At 40.9% G+C, this 25015-nt stretch overlaps 1 protein-coding gene across 1 annotated transcript in view; it reads left to right on the top strand.

The window, feature by feature from the left end:
• hlcs (holocarboxylase synthetase (biotin-(proprionyl-CoA-carboxylase (ATP-hydrolysing)) ligase)) overlaps nucleotides 1-15617 on the top strand; it is a 44582-nt gene extending 28965 nt beyond the window's left edge. Inside the window, exons 8-11 of the mRNA XM_062048348.1 lie at nucleotides 1704-1864; nucleotides 4210-4324; nucleotides 8840-9053; nucleotides 14691-15617. Coding sequence (XP_061904332.1) covers nucleotides 1704-1864; nucleotides 4210-4324; nucleotides 8840-9053; nucleotides 14691-14862 — 662 coding nt within the window. The 3' untranslated portion in view covers nucleotides 14863-15617. The remainder of the gene's footprint in view (nucleotides 1-1703; nucleotides 1865-4209; nucleotides 4325-8839; nucleotides 9054-14690) is intronic.
• Nucleotides 15618-25015: the final 9398 nt, after the last annotated feature.

Genomic DNA, 25015 nt, shown 5'->3' with positions numbered 1-25015 from the left:
ATTATTATTATCTATCTTACGGTATATCAAAAATAATTTGAGCAAAATTTAATTGAAATATTGTCAGTGTGGCCCCCCAGCAGTGCTCAGGTTGCTCATGCGGCCCCCGGTAAAAATTAATTGCCCACCCCTGATTTAGACTGTAGAAATAGTGCATTGGTGTGTTCCAGATAGCCGACCTTGTGAATGGTCCTTACTGCTCTTTTTTGTAAGATGATTAGTGACTGTAACAAACTTTTGTAATTGTTACCCCAGACTTCAGTACAGTAGTTTAAGTATGGCAAGACTAAAGAACAGTAGAGAGTGTGGAGTGACTTATGATCCAGAACCTGCTTTGCTTTGTTCATGACTGCTATACTTCTTGCTACTTTGTATTTTACATGTGTAATATGTGCTTTCCAGCTGAGCTTGTCGTCAATTGTTACACCAAGGAATTTGATTTTGTGCACTTGCTCAATAGCCACCCCATCAATTTCTATCTTTAACTGTGTGTTTAACCCCAACATAAGACAATATGAATCATGGCAACAGCAAGTGGAGGTATCTGCACATTTTACAATATGTAACATAATAAACCCAACCCTTACAATACCCACCCACTCAATTCCCAAGGTAATTGTCTCCTAGTGCCCATAACAGATATAGACACACATGAATATATGCAAACATAGATTAAATCTAATGAAATATAATAAAGATAAATAAATGAATAGATAAGGTCAAATAAATAATACATAAGATACACAATAAAATATAATGTAAAAGTAAATAAACACAAGGAATGGGATTCAGGGGGAGGGGGATGGGGGCTTCAGCGGTCAGTTCTGTCTAAATTGTGTTACTCGAATCGCTTGGGGTGATGTCAAGCTAGTCCCTAATAAGGTCTAAGAGGGGGCCCCAAGTTTTGTGGAAAGATGACACAGATCCTTTCTGCGAGAACCGAAGCTTCTCTAGTTGTAGACACCGCAAGACATCTTGTCATAGTGGATATATTTATACAAAAATCTTGCCTTCCTTCATACAAGACTGTAAGTAGACTCCATATGGAAGCGCTAAAAACTACAACATGACTGAAGGGGAGAAGACGCTGTCGAAGTGGAGGCACGTACATAAAACAACCCACAAAAAGGTGCATTCTGAAGAGACGGTCAGAAAGCGGTTTGAAGATGGTCTGTAAAACATAATATAGGCAAAATTTGACCAAATAACCACCATTACATGTTATGTAGACCACAAGGAAGTGTTTTCAAATTTAGAAAAAAATATCATAATATGACCCCTTTAATCCTGAGAGACGTAATGAAATGCAATAAGTTTTCCAATAAGCAATGGTGTAAAAAAACATACCGTATCCTTCCAGTGTTCTCCTGCAAGTCTTGTATATGCACCAAAATTACTTTTTTGATTAATCTATGGGAGTGAGTATGTCACCACAAAAACCTTTTAACACACTTGTTGTGAAACAAGGACCACCTGTATTTAGGAAAATGATTATGTATTCATTTAATCTATATGAAAGACATCCTCAAATGCATTCTGGTGCTATACAGGAAATACAATTAAGTGTCATTACCCTAATATACGCCCTAATATAATGGTAGAAATACCACACACATTATTGTGAGTAAAAAGAAAACACACTCATGTCATATTAGTGTGGTTCTAAATTATATTTGAATAACTGACCATAATTTCGACTGCAGGTCGGAGGAAAAATGCCTGGCTCAGCCCTCTCGGATGTGCCATGTTCACACTGTGTGTGCAAGTGAAGCTGAGCTCCAGACTTGGACAGAGGATTTCTTTTCTGCAGCACCTGGTGGCGCTTGCTGTAGTCGAGGCTGTGTGCACACTTCCCGGATACCAGGTATCATTTTTACACCTTGCATTACCAGCTGTCTCGGCCCGAGTGGAATTGTTACGACATACTCACATTTACAGTCAAAGCTCGGTTTTAGTACACCCCACTTTTTGTATGATTTGGTTTTGAATTTTTGCCAAATTTTGCGTGTTCGTTCGTTATCATACGGCCAAAGACTGCGTAACAAACTAGTCTGTTTGCCTGCTCATCATTACGTGGAATCGAGTGCTAAAACAAAGATTCCGTTTTATTGACTGAGTCTCAGTGTGCATTTTTTTGCTTATTACATCTGCAAAAAAAACCACCATCAGGCCAAAGAAAGTTGCGAGTGCCGGGACTCTGATAAAGAAGGTGAGAAACACTATGATTTAAGAAAGAACTCTAAGCAGAGCATGGAGGACCTCTGCAAGATATACGGGAAGTCCTCTCCCCTCCTTCCTTTCTGCTCCTCGCGATCTTTGCCAACAAAAGCTGAAAAAAAGATTCAATTTTTTTTTTTAATCCCCATTTATATTCATTTTGCATTATTTTTTGTGAGGCCATTAATGTGAAAGGCTGGGTGCTGACTGCTTTGTGGAGACAACAGTTAAGCTTGTTAATGTTACTTGGCGTGGTCCTCGTCATTCTTTAAACGCCTTGGCAGAACTGAGAGTATTTTTTTGTGAATATTTTATTGACCGTATCTCATTATGTAACTGTAAACAATATAAGGATAAACCGCGTTAAAATTCCAGACGGTTAGGAACCGTTTAAATTTGTAATTATTGAAAAACTGTCATTTATTAATGCATTTTAGGCAACACTGCTTACTTCCTGGAAACAAAGTCGAAGCAGCGCATGCGCATTAGCGCCATTTTGGCTTTTTTTCCTTTTACTTCATTTCACTCACTTCACTTCCGTGAAGTCTCAGCGTGCGTTTGAGGTCACTGCTGTTTAGGGATGTCCGATAATGGCTTTTTGCCGATATCCGATATTCCGATATTGTCCAACTCTTTAATTACCGATACCGATATCAACCGATACCGATATCAACCGATATATGCAGTCGTGGAATTAACACATTATTATGCCTAATTTGGACAACCAGGTATGGTGAAGTTAAGGTACTTTTTAAAAAAATTAGTAAAATAAGATAAATAAATTAAAAACATTTTCTTGAATAAAAAAGAAAGTACAACAATATAAAAACAGTTACATAGAAACTAGTAATGAATGAAAATTAGTAAAATTAACTGTTAAAGGTTAGTACTATTAGTGGACCAGCAGCACGCACAATCATGTGTGCTTACGGACTGTATCCCTTGCAGACTGTATTGATATATATTGATATATAATGTAGGAACCAGAATATTAATAACAGAAAGAAACAACACTTTTGTGTGAATGAGTGTAAATGGGGGAGGGAGGTTTTTTGGGTTGGTGCACTAATTGTAAGTGTATCTTGTGTTTTTTATGTTGATTTAATAAAAAAAAACAAAAAAAAAAACGATACCGATAATAAAAAAAACGATACCGATAATTTCCGATATTACATTTTAACGGATATATCGGCCGATAATATCGGCAGGCCGATATTATCGGACATCTCTACTGCTGTTATTATATGATGACAGGTGTGGACAATATTGGAGACAGATGCATTTGTCCAATACAAAAAGTATACAGAGCAGGACAGAAATATTTTTCAACATAGCATCCTTCACTCAGCTGCTGTGATTGACGGTTAATGACGTGAGTAAACATGCAGCAGGCGGTATGTACGCCACAACCTGTTTATAAAGGCTTGCCATTTGTTTACTGGGATGGTCACTCGTCCTTTATTCAACTGCTAGCATTGTCAGTGTTCCCAATTACATGAATACTAGCTAAAATGTTTTGTCATCTCATGGAATAGAACACAGGCTGTGAAGTATGAGCACGCTGAGTTGTCAGAGGCACAAAGATTGTGTATTAGATGTGAGGTATCACTCGTGATTATTTTTGTTGGCGACACTGTTGCACTGAACTACATGGTGAGAGAGAGAGGCACAAAAGGAGGCAGCTGAGCCGTCCGTGGTGGTTGGAGGAACAAGCCTTAGTAGCGCCAACGGAGGACCTCTCCGACTTCAACGAGAAGGCTGTGGATAATCTGCTAATAGTTTTCTATGGTTGGAAAACAAAGTTATGTCTAATGCTAGCGGTTGTTTTAGGACGGATCTTACGGGTTTCATTCTGACCATCGCAGCGCAAACTAGCAGCAGGGAGGCTTGTACTCTGTTTGCTCGCAACCTAAAGCGTAACAAAAAGCCGAGACAGCTTGCATCTCAAAACACTTGTGAGTTTGTTTGTTTTAGGGTTTTTTTCCCCCTCAGGATATTGACCTAAAAGTAAAGTGGCCCAATGACATCTACTACAGCAACCTGACCAAGCTTGGAGGAGTTCTAGTGACTTCTACTGTAATGGGTACAACTTTTCATCTACTAATAGGTAACTACCTCTTCTTCTTTGTACCGAGTGTCACATTACCGCATATTTTTAAGCTATTGTAGTCTACTGGTTGCATTTTTATTCTAAATCAGGTTTTGCAGTAAACACAACAGACACTCTCCATGATTTTGTCATGTTGCAGTTGCTGTAATTCATGCAAATTCAACCAACCCTTACAAATTATGCATGGATTTTTAACTTTGTACAATCTCTGCAATTTCCCGCAGCATATTTCGGCATGTCATATTGACAGATGTCGGTCAACGTGTGATGAACATCTCTCGTCCTCTCATTCACAAGCAAAAAACACCTCTTTTAACAATTCCAGAATTTTCCTGACAAAAGCAGTGAAAGCACTGCAGTCGCATGTGTAAGAACGATTGTGTGCCGTCCTGTAAAGGACACAGAAATGATAAGGCAGTTAAAGGCCTACTGAAGCCCACTACTACCGACCACGCAGTCTGATAGTTTATATATCAATGATGAAATCTTAACATTATAACACATGCCAATACGGCCGGGTTAACTTATAAAGTGACATTTTAAATTTGCCGCTAAACTTCCGGTTCGAAACGCCTCTGAGGATGACGTATGCGCGTGACGTAGCCCGGCGAACACGGGTATGCCTTCCACATTGAAGCCAATACGAAAAAGCTCTGTTTTCATTTCATAATTCCACAGTATTCTGGACATCTGTGTTCGTGAATCTGTTGCAATCATGTTCATTGCATTATGGAGAAGGAAGCTGAGCAAGCAAAGAAGAAAGTTGTCGGTGCGAAATGGACGTATTTTTCGAACGTAGTCAGCAACAACATTACACAGCCGGCGCTTCTTTGTTTACATTCCCGAAAGATGCAGTCAAGATGGAAGAGCTCGGATAACAGAGACTCTAACCAGGAGGACTTTTGACTTCGATACACAGACGCCTGTAGAGAACTGGGACAACACAGACTCTTACCAGGATTACTTTGATTTGGATGACAAAGACGCAGACGTGCTACTGTGAGTATGCAGCTTTGGCTTCTAAACATTTGATCGCTTGACCGTATGTGCGCAACTTTTTTTTGCGTATGTACGTAACTTTTTTAAAATATATAAGCTTTATGAACCTTGGGTTAGGTGAACGGTCTTTTGGGCTGAGTGATTGTGTGTGTTGATCAGGTGTTTGAATTGTATTGGCGTGTTCTATGGAGCTAGGAGCTAGCATAGGAGCTAGCATAACAAACACGCAGGTGTTTTTATGCAGGATTAATTTGTGGCATATTAAATATAAGCCTGGTTGTGTTGTGGCTAATAGAGTATATATATGTCTTGTGTTTATTTACTGTTGTAGTCATTCCCAGCTGAATATCAGGTACCGTGAGTATGCAGCCTTGGCTGCTAAACATTTGATAGCTTGACCGTATGTGCGCGTCACGTACGTAACTTTTTAAAAATATATAAGCTTTATGAACCTTGGGTTAGGTGAACGGTCTTTTGGGCTGAGTGATTGTGTGTGTTGATCAGGTGTTTGAATTGTATTGGCGTGTTCTATGGAGCTAGGAGCTAGCAGAGGAGCTAGGAGCTAGCGTAACAAACACGCAGGTGTTTTTATGCAGGATTAATTTGTGGCATATTAAATATAAGCCTGGTTGTGTTGTGGCTAATAGAGTATATATATGTCTTGTGTTTATTTACTGTTGTAGTCATTCCCAGCTGAATATCAGGTCACCCCCGGCTCTCACAGCATCTTCCCTATCTGAATAGCTTCAACTCCCCACTAGTCCTTCACTTGCACTTTACTCATCCACAAATCTTTCATCCTCGCTCAAATTAATGGGGAAATTGTCGCTTTCTCGGTCCGAATCTCTCTCACTTCATGCGGCCATCATTGTAAACAATAGGGAACTTTGCGTATATGTTCAACTGACTACGTCACGCTACTTCCGGTAGGGGCAAGCCTTTTTTTTATCAGATACCAAAAGTTGCAATCTTTATCGTCGTTGTTCTATACTAAATCCTTTCAGCAAAAATATGGCAATATCGCGAAATGATCAAGTATGACACATAGAATAGATCTGCTATCCCCGTTTAAATAAAAAAAATTCATTTCAGTAGGCCTTTAACATATGATCTGACTGAAGCTGAGAACAGACTCACTATCACATAACTCACTGAGATAGGAGTGCCCCTTTGTGGTCAAATGGAAACACAACCCTCAACAAAAATGTCCTTCAAAGGCTCCTAAATTATTTACTTTATTAATATATTATAATTATTTACAATATGACCCAGTTACAAAGAACATTTCAAACATTGATAACCCATTTGTGGAATAACAAACTGAAAAAAGATGCAAAATTTAGCAAGTTTTTACCAAAGCTAATATCAAGCATTTTAAGGCCACAACAATTATTATAAAACAGTGACATCCTGTTGGTACCAAACATGTAGCAGCAATGTATCTAATATAAGCCTCTTTCTCACTAAAATATCCTGGTAAATAATAGTTCCTGGAACTAAAAGGTTCCTGTGGCCTTGAGTGTTTGCATTTCATCCACACGCTGAAGTTCAGGGTAATTTATTCAAATCAGGTTGATGACATATGGTGAGTGGTATGTCATCATTACTTTTTTGTTTTGCTTGTATTTCCTAGATAGCACTAGATCACAACAATGTCATTTAATGATACCTTTTTATAGAACAGGTCTATACATTATTCTTCTATTGAACAAATAGTCTTATTGATCTGAATTACATGACATGTCAGTTTAGTCGCTAAATGTTCTTGTTTACAATTTAATATCTGCTCTATGTATCTGTTTGTAGTATCATTTGTCCATAAAATTGTTACAAGTACACCTCTGCATAACATTGTATCCTTATTAACGTTAGATAAAACAAAAACAGAAATATAGGTCAACTTAAAACAAAAAATACTTTATCAACATTGTTTTTTAGTCTGTAACAGAAAAGATTTAAATTGCATCAATTTGCCTGAAAATAAAAAAATAAAAATCAATTAACATTTTTGGACCATCTTGAACCATTTGATACTAAAAAAATTAATCAAAATCTCAATAAATAATAAATTGCGTTAACATACAAAACAATTGAATTATTTAAACAATCTAAGCGATTTTTTTTCTTTAATGAAAATGAGGAAGTCAGTATTAAAGGCTACAATGACCACATTTTGTAGTGCACCGCTTTTTGAAGTGAGGTTTGAAGCATGATACTGGTAAATCCTTGTTTCTGGGGTCACACGCGGGACTTATGCAAATCTTAATTACGAACATAATAAAACAATCAGTTACTGTACAAGGGATGCCGACTGATGAGATGTTTATATCTTCCAGCACAAGATTTTTGTTTCCCGATTAGATAATGATTTCATCACTCCTCAGGTAAAAAATGCTGGGGAAAAAATGAGCATTTTGTCGCGTCTTTCTAGCAATGTCTCCAGGTCCAAGTTGAATGTCAAAGTTGACCAACGATTCGGTTTATAGCCAACCTTCTATTACACAGATGTGAGGGTTCATAGCCAACCTTCTATTCCACAGATGTGAGGCATAGTTAATTATCTCGCACAAACTTTTGCCAACTCAGAGGTGATGCAGCAGCAGTTAAGTGGGTAAATAGCTGCAGTAACTATGTTACCTATGTGATCAAGGCGCTGCTAAAAATAGGTCCTTGGCATTAGGGCCTGTAATATCAATGCCGCTACTACTAGGTTGATATGAAGGTCACGACATGTAAATGAAGTATTGTTGGCAGTTTTTGGATGTTATTTTAGAGGGCTTTATGGGCGCAATATATGACTCACATTAGCTACATTGTTAGCCATCTAGTACTAGCTGTTTTTTACAATTTAGACTGCCCAAAAATGAGAAAGAGGTGGCTTCTTGTCTCATGTAGGGATTGTGGATGAAAGGCTAAATTAAAACAAACACAATATTTTACCACCACTCTATCATCCAATAAAACCAACTCGAAATCTGTATCTTATTTGCGTAAAGATTTAACATCAATACAACACAAACAACGGTAGCAAACATAATTGCACAAAACAGGTGTCAATTATATTTTTTCGGCAAATCGGCAATAGTTGTTTTTCACCAAGCACTGTAATGCTATTTACTAAGGCCCTGTCCACATAAGATTGCTTGTTTCATTTCGTTGCCGGGTTGAGAAAAAGAAATGCCTCCACATTACACGGTGTCGTATCAACAGAGTTTTTTTTTGATTGATTGAAACTTTTATTAGTAGATTGCACAGTACAGTACATATTCCGTACAATTGACCACTAAATGGTGACACCCGAATACGTTTTTCAACTTGTTTAAGTCGGGGTCCACGTTAATCAATTCATGGGTCATGTCCAGACGAGAACATGTCACTAGGTGAAAATGATTTAATACAATGCCTCGCCACATGTAGACACAGACAGAGAAGCAAATTGCTGAGCTCAGTTGCAGAACTGTTTCAGACACATGCTTGTTCGAAGGGGGTTTAATTTAACGTTTTGTGTCCTAGGCTGTGGTTTCAACGTGAGCAACAGTGAGCCAACAGTGTGCATCAACGACCTGATCCATCAGTACAACATTCAGCATAATTGTAACTTGCGGCCACTGAGCAGTGCGCAGCTTATTGCTTTGACTGTTAGCTGTCTGGAGGCCCTCATAGACTGCTTTCAACAGGAAGGCCCAGAGGCTGTCCTTCCATTGTACTACAAGAGATGGCTTCACAGGTGAGCGCCCCATCACACGTCTGCAATTTGTTTTATTTAAAGGGGAACAGCAAAATGTTCCTATCGTTTACAATCTTTATGAGAGACCAAAACACACGTTTTTTAAATTTTGGCATCCCTTTGCCCGATTGCAGCTGGGATAGACTCCAGCACCACCACGAACCCGAGAGGGACAAGCAGTAGAAAATGGATGGATGGGTGGATATTTGAAATAATCGGTTCATTCGAGGTTGCTGGTAATGCAGCGAATGGGCGCAATCCATTCTGCCTCTAAATCACTTAAAAATCAAAATCCAAAAACCACCAAAAATACTTGATTTACGTTTTTTAACCTGTATACTAATCAAGCTGTAGCGACATTATTATTGTACGAGCAAACACTGAGGAACTTTTTAACTAACGTAGTAATACATCGCCTTGCAACAGCATGCTACAGCATTAACTGTAAGCTAGCTTCTGCGTGAGCAGCTGAATAACTTTTGAGTTTGTAATTTAAAACACAATGCGACTAAAAACATGAACAATAATATAACAGTATCTGTAAAGTATTAGCCCAGATTTCATATACACACAGACATATGTATATTAGGGCTGTCAACCATAACGCGTTAACGCATGTGATTCATAAAAATAAATGATTGCGTTATCAAATATGAACAAAGATTAATCACCGGTTAAGGCTTCACCTAAAAGACACACACATTAGTTACACGGTCTGTGTGGCGGCCCATTTTGCTTCAAAATAGAACTTTGGATAAAACTAAGGTAACTTGTTGGTATTGCAGCGACAAATGTTTTATCATCGGCGCACATCAAGTTTAAAATACCATCTTAAAGCAAAACATGCACTCGAGGATGGCGCCGACAGTGTTGTCAATCCTCTTGGTGACTTCTTTTGTAAACAGCTACTAGCGACAAATCAAATTACTTTTCCCGGTGATATTGGAGACTTTTTGGTGTCTTGGAGACTCTGAGTTGAAAGCAAGCATCAGTCAGCTGGTGCTGCTGCGCCAATAGCTACATGCTAGCTACAGCGACAAAAAGCAGAAGAGAACACGACGCTAGCAAAGTTTACTGATTCAATGTTGTCAACAAAAGTAGCACAGTTAAGTTAAACATATGCTTTTGCCAAACGGACAGCCACCGCATGCAGGACATCTAACATCTGTGAAGACCAAGTCCTGCAAGATGTCATTCATACATATGTATATACATATATATACATACAGTATGTATATACATGTGTGTCTATGTATATATACATGTGTGCATATGTGTATACATATGTGTGTATATGTTTATACATATGTGTGTATATGTATATACATATGTGTGTATATGTATATACATATGTGTGTATATGTGTATGCAAAGTGGAAAAGTGTTCTGTGGTCTGACGAGTCACATTTCAAACTGTTTTTGGAAACTGTAGACATTGTGTTCTCTGGACCAAAGAGGAAAATAACCATCCGGATTGTTATAGGCGCAAAGTTGAAAAGCCAGCATCTGTGATGGTATGGGGGTGTATTAGTGCCCAAGACATGGGTAACATACACATCTGTGAAGGCACCGTTAATGCTGAAAGGTACATACAGGTTTTGGAGCAACATATGTTGCCCTCCAAGCAACGTTGTCATGGACGCCCCTGCTTATTTCAGCAAAACAATGCCAAGCCACGTGTTACAACAGCGTGGCTTCGTAGTAAAAGAGTGCAGGTACTAGACTGGCCTGCCTGTAGTCCAGACCTGTCTCCCATTTAAAATGTGTGGCGCATTATGACGCGTAAAATACCACAACGGAGACCCTGAACTGTTGAACAACTTAAGCTGTACATCAAGCAAGAATGGGAAAGAATTCCACCTGAAAAGCTTCAAAAATTGGTCTCCTTGGTTCCCAAACGTTTATTGAGTGTTGTTAAAAGGAAAGGCCATGTAACACAGCGGTAGCAATGCCCCTCTGTCGACTTTTTTGCTATGTGTTGATGCCATTAAATTATTATTATTATTATTTTTTTTGTCCTGTCCAGCTTCTCAGGCAAATCATATAGTTGATGTAGATGCCCATACCGGCTGTTCAGATTTACTTTACAAAAGAGAAGTGTAGGATACTTCTCTTGTTGCCTTATTTGTATTTGACTTTATTAAATGAATTTATATTATCATTTGGTGCAGCTGGGCCGGAGCAGGAGGGGATAGAAAGAGAAAAAAAGGAAGACAGAGGGGGAAATTGTGGGGACAAGAGTGGGATAAGGCAGAGAGACAAAAACAACAACAGCAAACACAACAACAACAACAACAACAACAATAGAGCAACATCAGCAAATACGATACGTACAAATATGATGGTAAAAGTGATAAAGAAGCAGTTAGCGAAATAAATAATACAGAAATGACAATGAGCATTATTACACTACAAATGGAGCAATACAAATACCAATAGAAATAGCGCTATTGATAATAAACAATACCAATTATCCATCCATCTTCAACCGCTTATCCGGAATCGGGTCGCGGGGACAGCAGCTCCAGCAAAGACCCCCAGACTTCCCTCTCCAGAGCAACATTTGCGACTTCCTCCTGGGGAATCCCGAAGCGTTCCCAGGCCAGAGAGGAGATGTAATCCCCCCATCTGGTCCTTGGTCTGCCGCGGGGCCTCCTCCCAGTGGGACGTGCAACGAGGACCTCTCTAGGGAGACGCTCGTGAGGCATCCGCACGAGATGCCCGAACCACCTAAGCTGGCTCCTTTCCAAGCGAAGGAGCAGCGGCTCTACTCCGAGTCTCTCTCGGGTGACTGCACTTCTCACCCTATCTCTAAGGGAGATGCCAGCCACCCTTCTGAGGAAACTCATTTCGGCCGCTTGTATCCGCGATCTTATTCTTTCGGTCATTACCCACACTTCATGACCATAGGTGAGAGTAGGAATGTAGATAGCTCGGTAGACCGAGAGCTTTGCCTTCTGGCTCAGCTCCCGTTTCGTCACAACAGTGCGGCAGAGAGACTGCAATACTGCCCCAGCTGCTCCGATTCTCCGGCTGATTTCCTTCTCCATCTTTCCCTCACTCGTGAACAAGACCCCGAGATACTTAAACTCCTCCACCTGGGACAGAGTCCTGTCCCCTACCCGGACTGTACAAACCATCGGTTTCCTGCTGAGAACCATGGCCTCAGATTTGGAGATGCTGATCCTCATTCCAGCCGCTGAACACTCGGCTGCGAACCGATCCAGTGAGAGCTGAAGGTCACAAACCGAAGGTGCCATCAGGACCACATCATCTGCAAACAGCAGTGACGCAACCCTTAGCCCCCCGAGACGTATACCCTCTCCGCCATGGCCACGACTCCGCCTAGAAATCCTGTCCATGAAAATCACAAACAGGATAGGTGACAGAGCGCAGCCCTGGCGGAGACCAACCCCCACTGGAAACGGATCCGACTTACATCCAAGCACCCGGACACAACTCTCGCTTTGGTTGTACAGAGATTGGATGGCCCTCAACAGGGTTCCCCTCACTCCGTACTCCCTCAGCACCTCCCACAAGATCTCCCGAGGGACGCGGTCATACGCCTTCTCCAAATCCACAAAACACATGTAGACTGGATAGGCATACTCCCAGGCCCTCTCCAGGATTCCCGCAAGCGTAAAGAGTTGGTCAGTTGTTCCACGACCAGGACGGAATCCACATTGCTCCTCTTGAATCTGAGGTTCGACTATCGGCCGGACCCTCCTTTCCAGTACCTTGGCGTAAACTTTCCCAGGGAGGCTGAGTAGTGTGATACCCCTGTAATTAGCACACACCCTCTGGTCCCCCTTTTTGAAAAGGGGAACCACCACCCCAGTCTGCCACTCCCTCGGCACTGTCCCAGACTTCCACGCAATGTTGAAAAGGCGTATCAACCAAGACAGCCCATCAACACCCAGAGCCTTCAGCATTTCTGGACGGATCTCGTCAACCCCCGGAGCTTTGCCACTGTGGAGTTGTCTAACTACCTCAGTGACTTCACTCCGAGAGATCAACGTCGACCCCCCATCATCCTCAGGCCCTGCTCCTATCAGGGAGGGTGTGTCTGATGTATTTGGGTTCAGGAGTTCCTCAAAGTGCTCTTTCCAACGCCCCACGACTTCCTCACTTGAAGTCAGCAAAGTCCCATCCTTGCCGTACACAGCTTGGATGGTTCCCTGCTTCCCCCTCCTGAGGTGCCGTATGGTCTTCCAGAACAGCTTTGGTGCCGCCCGATAGTCCTTCTCCATGGATTCCCCGAACTGCTCCCACACCCTCTGCTTAGCCTCGTCCACAGCCACGGCCGCTGCCCTTCGGGCCCGCCGGTACCTTGCAACTGCCTCCGGAGTCCCCTGGGATAACATACCCCGGTAGGACTCCTTCTTCAGTCGGACGGCTTCCCTGACCACCACTGTCCACCAGGGTGTTCGAGGGTTACCGCCCCTTGAGGCACCTAAGACCTTCTGGCCACAGCTCGCATCTGCAGCTTTAGCAATAGAGGCTTTGAACATTGCCCATTCCTGTTCAATGTCCCCAACCTCCACAGGGATGGCAGAGAAGTCCCGCCGGAGGTGGGAGTTGAAGTCCTTCCGGACAGAGGACTCCTCCAAACGTTCCCAGTTCACCCGCACTACACGCTTGGGTTTGCCAGGTCTGTCCAGAGGTTTCCCCCGCCATCTAACCCAACTCACCACCAGATGGTGATCAGTTGACAGTTCAGCCCCTCTCTTCACCCGAGTGTCCAAAACATACGGCCTCAGATCAGCTGATACGATTACAAAATCGATCATTGATCTTTGGCCTAGGGTGCTCTGGTACCAGGTACACCTATGAGCATCCTTATGCTTGAACATGGTGTTTGTTATCGCAAGTCCGTGACTAGCACAGAAGTCCAATAACAATCCACCACTCAGGTTCAGATCAGGGAGACCGTTCCTCCCAATCACGCCAGTCCAAGTATCACTGTCATTGCCCACGTGCGCGTTGAAGTCCCCCAGCAAGACTATGGAATCCCCTGCCGGCGCCCCATACAGGACCCCATGCAAGGTATCCAAGAAGGCTGAATACTCTGAACTCCTGAACTCCAATTAAATGCCATTAAATTCGAAGTTAATGATTATTTGCAACAAAAAAAAAAATGTTTCTCAGTTCGAACATTAAATGTCTTGTCTTTGCAGTCTATTCAATTGAATATAAGTTGAAAACGATTTGCAAATCATTGTATTCTGTTTTTATTTACGATTTACACAACGTGCCAACTTCCCTGGTTTTGGGTTTTGTATGTATATATGTACGTATATACAAATATATGTTTGTATATATGTATATACATATATATGTATGTATATACGTACATCCTTGCAGCGTTTATGTAAAACGTTGATAGAGGGTTTTGAAGTGGTTTTAGAAGGCTTTGAAAGCAACACAGGAGACTCCCATTAGCTGCATATTGAAAGCGTTTTTTTTTATCTTATGTGTTGTTGACATGTGTGTTCTTGTCTCTCATAAGGATTGTGAATAATAGGCACAGTTCCCCAAAAATGCAGTTCACCTTGGAGATTCCACCATATACTTCCACGGCATGTAAACAACTTTAGGAGTTTTTCTGAGCCAGTGAAGTTCTTGTTTTTATTTCAGTGGGACTTGTGTGCGGCTGTGGAGGGAGGATGGACCTGAAGCTGAGGTGGTGGGTCTGGATAGTAATGGCTTTCTTCAAGTCCACAGCAAAGAGCAGGGTGTCGTTTCACTGGAGCCCGACGGAAACTCTTTTGATATGCTGAAGAACCTGGTGGTCGTCAAGCAGCATTAGAAACGTATCCAGAATGATCATTGCTTCATTTTTTGCTTAGGTAATATTTGATTTGTTCACACAGGGCAGGATGTTTTATTTACAATCTGTTATGCGCTACTGATTATGTGACACCTATGTTTTTTTTGTTTTTGTTTTGCTTTGACAAAGCCAATTATTGGAACAGGTTATTTGTGCGTATGCATTGATTGCTAATGGTAGCCAATCCTTAAGGGTCATGATACAATATATTTTTTTAAAACCCCTCATCAGATTCCCTGATTTTTGATGATGGTGCATCAAGTCTGTACCGCATAAATTAGGTAAAATATATGAAGATATTGATATTTTTACAGATTCTAATCACCCGTGCAATCATGTCCACTAGGCAGACCCTCCAGTAATTCGCGATCTTGCCATATCACGCAAAATCAGCCAATCCCAGCAAATTATGCAACCTCACATTTTGACCGTCATTTTCACCAATCAAATGTATTCCTGAGCAGCATTTAAATTCACACATCAACCACCTAATCAAAACTTTGGTTTGTTTCTTGTGTCGACAAACAAAAATCATCGCTGTCGAACACGCTCGACAGTTTCGTAATGTTCCCAAATGAAGCGGTTGTAAAATGAAAGGTATATAATCAAAAAGCACTTTTCAACACTAAAATACACTGAGAATGTCGGAAACTTGTGTATGACAGAAAGCAATAATGAAGCCTTTGGTGGTGTTATAAAGCAGTCATTTGGCAGTCTTTTTTTGTAGGGATTTTCCGATCAGGATTTTATGCTGACGCTACCGAACATCCGTGAGTGAGATCGGTCGATACTGATACCAATCACATGTATTAACTGTTCATTTTTTATTGTATTTATGATGAGTTACTTTCGACAGTTTAACAATATCCACGCAATATTTTACCTAGATCCTTTTTTTTCTTTTATCACATACAATTGTTCGAGCAAAGCATATTGTAGTCAATAGTACATAATAACTAAACAAAAGTAAAAACTACTATTTACCACTAATTTAAATCCTTTGGTGTTTGCCATCAAAGTCCCCCTGTGTTCTCCTAGGGGGAGAATTATTGTACATCTATAAACAAGATTATTGGCGTGTCTAGTGGGACAGGCAAAAGTTAAGTCGGAGACAATGCAATCGTTTATCAATTATTTAATGTATCTGTGCGGCCTGGTAGCAAATGCGTCACGGACCGGTCCCTGCACCGGTGGTTGGAGACCCCTGCCTTAGGGGATCGGCTCCACACTGTGTATGGAGACAAATAGTTAGCTGCTAGCAGTGTCAGTCAGATGTGATCAGATTAAACAACATTAATCTGCAAAGGCCATCACATAATTTTTCACGAAAATCAGGCGAGACTGATCGATCGGCAAAGCCCTAGTTTTTCGAGAATGTGCATTTAGTGCCAAATCCGGATTTATGACTGTGTGGTAATAAAATGGGTGAAACATCAATATTTATTTTCCAAACTACGCTTGTATTTGTGTGTATAAACCAGTTTCAATATATTTTGTTTGATTTGCTGAAATCCTGTGCTTTTTGGGTTTAAAGTTACAAATAACACTTAAAATATTGATGACAAATTTTATAAAAACAACGCAAACCATCGCATCTTTTGCTGCAACTTTTAGAGAAATCTGCAAATCCTGGAGGGACTTACTACTGTAGGTAATGCAGATATCGTATGACACAGCATGTCATTGACGGCACATTGTTACATCATAGATTTTCTATATTATTGAATTATTAATAAACTAAGTAAATAATATATATTTAAAACAATCTAAATGAAATATATGTTGTCTAATACAAACTAAGCTACATAACATATTTAAAATGTAAATATAATAAAATTAACACTTATTTCCTTTTTTACTGTAGATAATTTTACATTAGTTGCATTTTTACCTGCGTGTATGATGAACTTTAAAACTGAGGGGGCAAATAATCAAGCAGTATTTAAAGGCCTACTGAAATGAATTTTTTTTATTTAAACGGGGATAGCAGATCTATTCTGTGTGTAAATACTTGATCATTTCGCGATATTGCCATATTTTTGCTGAAAGGATTTAGTATAGAACAACGACGATAAAGATTGCAACTTTTGGTATCTGATTAAAAAAAAGGCTTGCCCCTACCGGAAGTAGCGTGACGTAGTCAGTTGAACATATACGCAAAGTTCCCTATTGTTTACAATGATGGCCGCATGAAGTGAGAGAGATTCGGACAGAGAAAGCGACAATTTCCCCATTAATTTGAGCGAGGATGAAAGATTTGTGGATGAGTAAAGTGCAAGTGAAGGACTAGTGGGGAGTTGAAGCTATTCAGATAGGGAAGATGCTGTGAGAGCCGGGGGTGACCTGATATTCAGCTGGGAATGACTACAACAGTAAATAAACACAAGACATATATATACTCTATTAGCCACAACACAACCAGGCTTATATTTAATATGCCACAAATTAATCCTGCATAAAAACACCTGCGTGTTTGTTACGCTAGCTCCTAGCTCCTCTGCTAGCTCCTAGCTCCTCTGCTAGCTCCTAGCTCCATAGAACACGCCAATACAATTCAAACACCTGATCAACACACACAATCACTCAGCCCAAAAGACCGTTCACCTAACCCAAGGTTCATAAAGCTTATATATTTTTAAAAAGTTACGTACGTGACGCGCACATACGGTCAAGCTATCAAATGTTTAGCAGCCAAGGCTGCATACTCACGGTACCTGATATTCAGCTGGGAATGACTACAACAGTAAATAAACACAAGACATATGTATACTCTATTAGCCACAACACAACCAGGCTTATATTTAATATGCCACAAATCAATCCTGCATAAAAACACCTGCGTGTTTGTTATGCTAGCTCCTAGCTCCTATGCTAGCTCCTAGCTCCATAGAACACGCCAATACAATTCAAACACCTGATCAACACACACAATCACTCAGCCCAAAAGACCGTTCACCTAACCCAAGGTTCATAAAGCTTATATATTTTAAAAAAGGTACGTACATACGCAAAAAAAAGTTGCGCACATACGGTCAAGCGATCAAATGTTTAGAAGCCAAAGCTGCATACTCACAGTAGCACGTCTGCGTCTTTGTCATCCAAATCAAAGTAATCCTGGTAAGAGTCTGTGTTGTCCCAGTTCTCTACAGGCGTCTGTGTACGAAGTCAAAAGTCCTCCTGGTTAGAGTCTCTGTTATCCGAGTTCTTCCATCTTGACTGCATATTTCGGGAATGTAAACAAAGAAGCGCCGGCTGTGTACTGTTGTTGCTGACTACGTTCGAAAAATACGTCCATTTCGCACCGACAACTTTCTTCTTTGCTTGCTCAGCTTCCTTCTCCATAATGCAATGAACATGATTGCAACAGATTCACGAACACAGATGTCCAGAATACTGTGGAATTATGAAATGACAACAGAGCTTTTTCGTATTGGCTTCAATGTGGAAGGCATACCCGTGTTCGCCGGGCTACGTCACGCGCATACGTCATCCTCAGAGGCGTTTCGAACCGGAAGTTTAGCGGCAAATTTAAAATGTCACTTTATAAGTTAACCCGGCCGTATTGGCATGTGTTATAATGTTAAGATTTCATCATTGATACATAAACTATCAGACTGCGTGGTCGGTAGTAGTGGGTTTCAGTAGGCCTTTAAGCATTATTAAAGCAATACAGGCTCAAAATGTTGTATAACATGTTAATAAACGTGATAAGATATCCTTATAATTTAATAATCAAGTTTATGAAAATTGTGTCATTTGAGAGGTTGTTAATATAATGAATACTTTTGGAGGAAGTATGATTGATATATGCTTATGCTTCATTACATATGTACAATACTATGTATGGTATTTATGACACATTGTACCAGGAAGTGTTCATTTCACACATTTATTATTTAAATAGAAATGACAAATAGTTTAAATTGTTTACGGCAGCAGGGCTTCTGTTGTATCCTTACAACTCTCCTGTTGCCTTTAAGTCCATTTGATACATTTTCAAATTGTTTTATCTGGTTTTCCTGAAAATGACACAGATGGTCCTGTACCAAATATGCTCTTTGCAAGTAAAAATAAAGTGTTGAATTATGTGTGTTTTATTGGTCAATTTCACCTTCCGGATTAAGTGCTACACTATTTTTTGTACCACAACAAACACACTAGAAGCTAAACTTGATTTTGTCACCGATTTGAATCTAATACAAAAGACCTAGACCGGTGCAGCTCTGGTGAAAAGAGTGTTAAGGCAGTAATAGAATAATGCAAAAATATTTAAAATTTTGACTTTTTCTCTAATGATGTACTCACTTTTTTGCTAGTGGTTTAGACTTTGAGTGGGCAGTATTTTTTACACTGTCATACAAGCTATACACTGACTACTTTACATTGTATCAAAGTGTCACTTCTTCAGTGTTGTCACATGAAATTATATATTAATGTATTTGCACACACGTGCCAGGCGTGTGCAAAAATCAATTTATTTAAATAGTTTACATTTGAATATAATTTGCTCCATTGTGCCAGATGTTGAATAGGAATTACAGGAAGTGGAATTAAGCTCTTTGCAATTCAGAGGAATTTATTTTAGCCGAGTACATTAAGAATTGGTCACGTTTAACAGGTTTTGGCTTAAATACTACAAGTTTGTGCTGTCAAAATGATTATATATATTTAAAAAAATCTGATTAATTACACTTTTTGAACTGTGATTAATTACTAGTCAGTATATGCATTGACCTGATTGCACTTAAGGTAAAGGAGCATGTGCTCCAAATTGACTGTATGATTAATCTGCATTGATACATAATTCATGTGATATTTGTTATGATTAATCGCATGCGTCAGTGCATTCAAATACTTTATAAACACTAAAACTAAACACAAGTTTCCTCCATTTCGAATACTTGGATATGTTGTTTTTCAAAATTGAAAGATATACTACATCAAATTATCTGTTTTAGAGAAGTCAGATGCTTTTATTCTTAACTGTCAAACAAATACAAACTGATCAATTGGAAAGTGATTCCAATAATAATTGTACTTTCTGTTTGCAACCTCAATGCAAAATCATGGAATGTAATTAGCGATAATCTCTATTCCATTGAGAATATCGTTGACTACTGACAGGTAGTCTACTGCAGTGTTTTTCAACCACTGTGCCGCGACACTAAGGATGATGTTTGATAATAAATGATCGAGTTCGAGCCCATTATCGAATCCTCTTATCGAACCAATTCCTTATCGATTCTCTTATCGAATCCAGATAGGTTGTTGTATATGGAAAAAAACACAATATTTGGTTTAACAAAAGCTCACTTTTATTTTATAAGAAAAAAATAAAATAAATAAATATTGACTGTTACCCCCCTAAAAAAAAGTGGAAAAAAAATTAAAAAATTTTTGACTGTTGACCCCCTAAAATTAGCTGAATGTGCAGACTAGGGTGTCTGTTATTAAGTCTTTAGCATTAGTATGTGGAATTAAATGATGGACTGGATTAAGTAATGAAGTTAAACATTGTACTGATATGATCCACTTTAAAAGGTTGTTCAAATTAATAGTGCTTACAAAGTACAAAGAAGAATTATGAGAAATACTTTCAACCTTATTGAAAATAAGATATTCTTCATCTCAGTATATTAATAATGACTGAATTAATTAATTACATATTACACAACTGTTGTATATATTAATTCACAGATGTTATTTTTTTATAAATAGGTCAGTAAATGATGTATATATTTGTAAACGCTCTGAAGTGGGAACGTAGGATTAAATAAGATTTACTTCTTCCTACTCATTTTCGGACATGATGCAAAGTGAAATGATATGAAACTGTGATGTGTTATGCTGTAAGTGTGTTCATGTACGAAATAAACTAAAGAAAGAAAGAAAGCACTAGTTTATTAGACAGACCTGCAAACTCTGAAGTGGTGTAGGCTACAAGATATCGTTAACGTTATCAGACACATACAAAAAAGCTAATTTTAATGTTACCGTTAGCCACTGATTATGCTTAGGTAACGTTAGTCTAGCTAACATTACTGCAGTCCTGGTTGACATAAGAGGTAACGTTATTTTAGCTTAAAGGCTACAAGTGAACTGATATGGAAATCAACCGGCAACAGTTAACGTTAGTTACTCACCAGCACTATCACTGGAATTGGCGCTGCAGGTTGAAGCAGAGGAAGAGGGGCGTGCTTCGTCATCTCTGTCGCTGCTTCTCTGCGTGTCGAAGACACAACACAGTTCTCGAACGTTCAGGTTATGTACGGCCTGAACATGTTTCATCATGCTTGTTGTACTTCCCCCCTTACATGAGAGCGAAGCCTGGCAATAATTGCATATTGCCAATTCCTCGTCGTATTTTTTTGTAAAATGAAGCCATGCCTTGAGGCGTTTTTTTCCGGTCCATTGTTGTTGCTGCTTCTGTATCTGCCGCCTAATGACTGAGCTACGTCATTTCCTGTGATATGTCCCACAGGGCATTTCCTGTGGGACGGGATTCGTTCCCAGGGATTCGAATAAAGAACCAACTCTTTTTCTTTACTATAGTGGCCTCGATAACGGGAACCGGTTCTCAAAAAGGGGTTTGAGTCCATTGAATTGGTTCTTTTCTTATCGAACAACCGGGAGAACTGGTTTCGAACATCATCCCTACGCGGCACACTGGTGTGTCGTGAGATACAGTCTCGTGTGCCGTGGGAGATTATCTAATTTCATCTATTTGGGTTAAAAATATTTTTTGCAAACCAGTAATTACAGTCTGCAAATTATGTGTTGATGTTGAGTGTCGGTGCTGTATAGAGCTCGGCAGAGTAACCGTGTAATACTCTTCCATATCAGTAAGTGGCAGCCGGTAGCTAATTGCTTTGTCGATGTCGGAAACAGCGGGAGACAGCATGCAGGTATAAAGGTGTCTGAAGCTTAAACTAAAAATAAACAAAAGGTGAGTGCCCCTAAGAAAAGGCATTGAAGCTTAGGGAAAGCTATGCAGAACGAAACTAAAACTGAACTGGCTACAAAGTAAACAAAAAAAGAATGCTGGACGACAGCAAAGACTTGCTGTGGAGCAGAGACGGCGTCCACAATGTACATCCGGACATGACATGACAATCAACAATGTCCCCACAAGGAAGGATAAAAACAACTGAAATATTCTTGATTGCTAAAACAAAGTAGATGCGGGAAATATCGCTCAAAGGAAGACATGAAACTGCTACAGGAAAATACCAAAAAAAAGAGAAAAAGCCACCAAAATAGGAGTGCAAGACAATAACTAAAACACTGCACACAGGAAAACAGCAAACAACTCAAAATAAGTCAGGGCGTGATGTGACAGGTGGTGACAGTACACCTACTTTGAGACAAAAGCTACAGTGATGCATAGTTGGTTATGGTTTAAAGTCATATCCAACAATTGCGACAACGACTTTTTACTGTCAACTGAGTTTCGTTTTTTAATGATTTCTGCTGGTGGTGTGCCTCCGGATTTTTTCAACGCAAAAAATGTGCCTTGGCTCAAAAAAGGTTGAAAAACACTGGTCTACTGTAGCTACATTTATTACAAAATGAATCTAACATTCGTGTTGGAAACAGGTCGACTAAATTATTATTTGAATATTAAATGTTAATATTAATATCATATTAAACTGTGACATACGAAAACGCCGGCACCGCGAGTACGACGACGGCGAGTGCGAGAGCGGCGAAGACGGCGCCGAACTCCGGGAGCTGGAAGCCCCGCAGGTGAAGAGTGGCGTCCTGCGGAGGAGCATCTTCACGCCAGAGGAGTGCAACCTCATCGAGGAGAGGATCGACCAGGTGGTGCCCAGGGCGGAGGCCGGACAATGCCGGGAGCGCGCCGTGGACCGGGTGCCCCTGCGCGGCGGGTGCTTCTTCGGGGGGGACTGCACGTACGGCGCCCAGCTGGAGAAGCGCGGGCCGCAAGGTAAAAAAGGAACACTCCAAACACAAGCACAGACGAAGCAGAAACAGACTTTGCTTTTTCAAACTGTTAATCATGCTAAAGTGATTTGGGATCCTGCAGTGAAACCCAAAGGTATTTTGGGAGGTCACTTAAACATCCGAAGCCTAGTTCCCAAGTGTGATGAAATCAGATTATTACTGTCCGAGTCTAATCTTGATTTTCTATGCATTAGTGAAACGTGGCTGCATGATAGCATTTTAACCAGCATAATCAGTGTTCCGGGATATAAATGTTTTAGAAGGGACCGAACTGTGGGAAGGGGAGGGGGTGTACTGATATATGTCAAGGACTCACTTAATGCAAAGGAAATTCCCCTGACTGCTGATATATCTACTGAATGTTTATGTATTAATGTCACACTATCACAAAATATGCAATTCAATGTATTGATGGCCCTCCATCTGCATGCGTTGGAACGCTATGCGAAGACTTAGATGTACTGTTTAAGAATTTTAAGAATAACAGTGAAGTACTTGTCTTCGGAGACTTTAACTTAAACTGGCTAGACAAACACTGCAGAAAAAAACTAAAAGACCTCACATCTAAACATGACTTTAGTCAGAAGATAGAAACCCCCACACGTATCACTAAAAACACTCAGACACTAATTGATTTAATCTTCCCAAACAAGCCTGACAGAATCGTAAAAACGTACAATCTAGTCACCGGCTTGTCAGACCATAATCTGACATTCATCTGCATCGCAGTCTCGGAAGACCATTGATTTCCTGTGCCTCGGAGTCAGGTCTTGTCGCAGCGTCTCCTGTGGCTGTGTAGGCCAATTCGTGAGAGACATTCCCGGCCGCAGATGTCACATATCCAGACCGGTCCCATAGATGTTGCCGGTGTCGCAGAGCCCTGTTTCTTTCTCTTTGCCCTCTTAGCCTCATGGTGTTGGGCCAGGGTGGTTTCTGACTTGAGCAGCCCGCTGCGGAGGGCCTGCTGCCACTGAAGGCGGTCCTGGGCTGCATCTTCCCAGCTGTCGGGGCTGATGTCAAAAGACTTGAGGTCTTGTTTGCAGACGTCCTTATAACGCAGCTGGGGACGGCCAATCTGCCTCTTGCCAGTTGTGAGTTCAGCATAGAGGATGTCCTTTGGGATTCGCCCATTGTCCATCCGCCGGACATGGCCCAGCCAGCGGAGACGTCGCTGCCTCAGTAGGGAGCACATGCTGGGAAGCTGTGCTCTTTCCAGGACTGATTGGTTTGTGATCCTGTCCCTCCAGGTGATGCCCAGTAGACGCCTAAGGCAGCGAAGATGGAAGATGTTTAGCCGCCGCTCTTGGTGGGAGTATAGGGTCCAGGTTTCACTACCGTACAGTGGAGTGCTGGTGACACAGGCTCTGTACACCTGCACCTTAGTGTGGATAGTGAGCTTGCGGTTTTCCCATACTCTCGCTGTAAGCTTCCCAAAAGTTGAGGCAGCTTTTCCGATGCGGCCACTGAGTTCGGCATCGAGTGACAGGTTGTCGGTGATGGTGAAACCAAGGTAGGTGAAGGTGTTTACGACTTCCAGGGTGTAGTTGTTGATGGTGATAGAGGGGGGTGGTTCAGTTCCCTGTCCCATTGTCTTGGTTTTGCTCAGACTGATGGTCAGGCTGAAGTCCTGACAGGCTTTGGTGAACTGGTCCATTAGGGTTTGCAGGCGCTCCTGGGAGTGTGCTACCACTGCTGCGTCGTCAGCAAACAGCATGTCCCGGATGACGAGTGGCCTGACCTTTGTTTTGGCTTTCAGACGGGCATGGTTGAACAGTTTACCGTCTGTCCTTGTGTGAAGGTAGACTCCTTCAGTTGCTGTACCAAATGCTTGGCGCAGGAGGAGGGAAAAGAAGATCCCAAACAGGGTGGGCGCCAGCACGCATCCCTGCTTGACACCACAGCAGATTTTGAAGGGGTCTGATGTGGACCTATCCAACTGGATGGTGCCATGCATGTCGGTGTGGAAGGACTGGAGGATGCAAAGGAGTTTGGGGGGACAGCCTATTCATTCAACCAGCTGAAAGAGGCCACTCCTGCTCACAAGGTCGAAAGCTTTCGTAAGGTCAATAAATGCCATGTAGAGTGGTTTTCTCTGCTCTCTACACTTCTCCTGCAGCTGTCTCAGAGAGAAAATCATGTCAGTAGTAGACCTTCCTGCTCTGAACGC

Source organism: Entelurus aequoreus, linkage group LG05 (genome assembly GCF_033978785.1).
Source record: "Entelurus aequoreus isolate RoL-2023_Sb linkage group LG05, RoL_Eaeq_v1.1, whole genome shotgun sequence".
NCBI lineage: Eukaryota > Metazoa > Chordata > Actinopteri > Syngnathiformes > Syngnathidae > Entelurus > Entelurus aequoreus.
The sequence above is the reverse complement of the archived record's forward strand: the minus strand, read 5'-3'. Positions and strand labels throughout refer to the sequence as shown.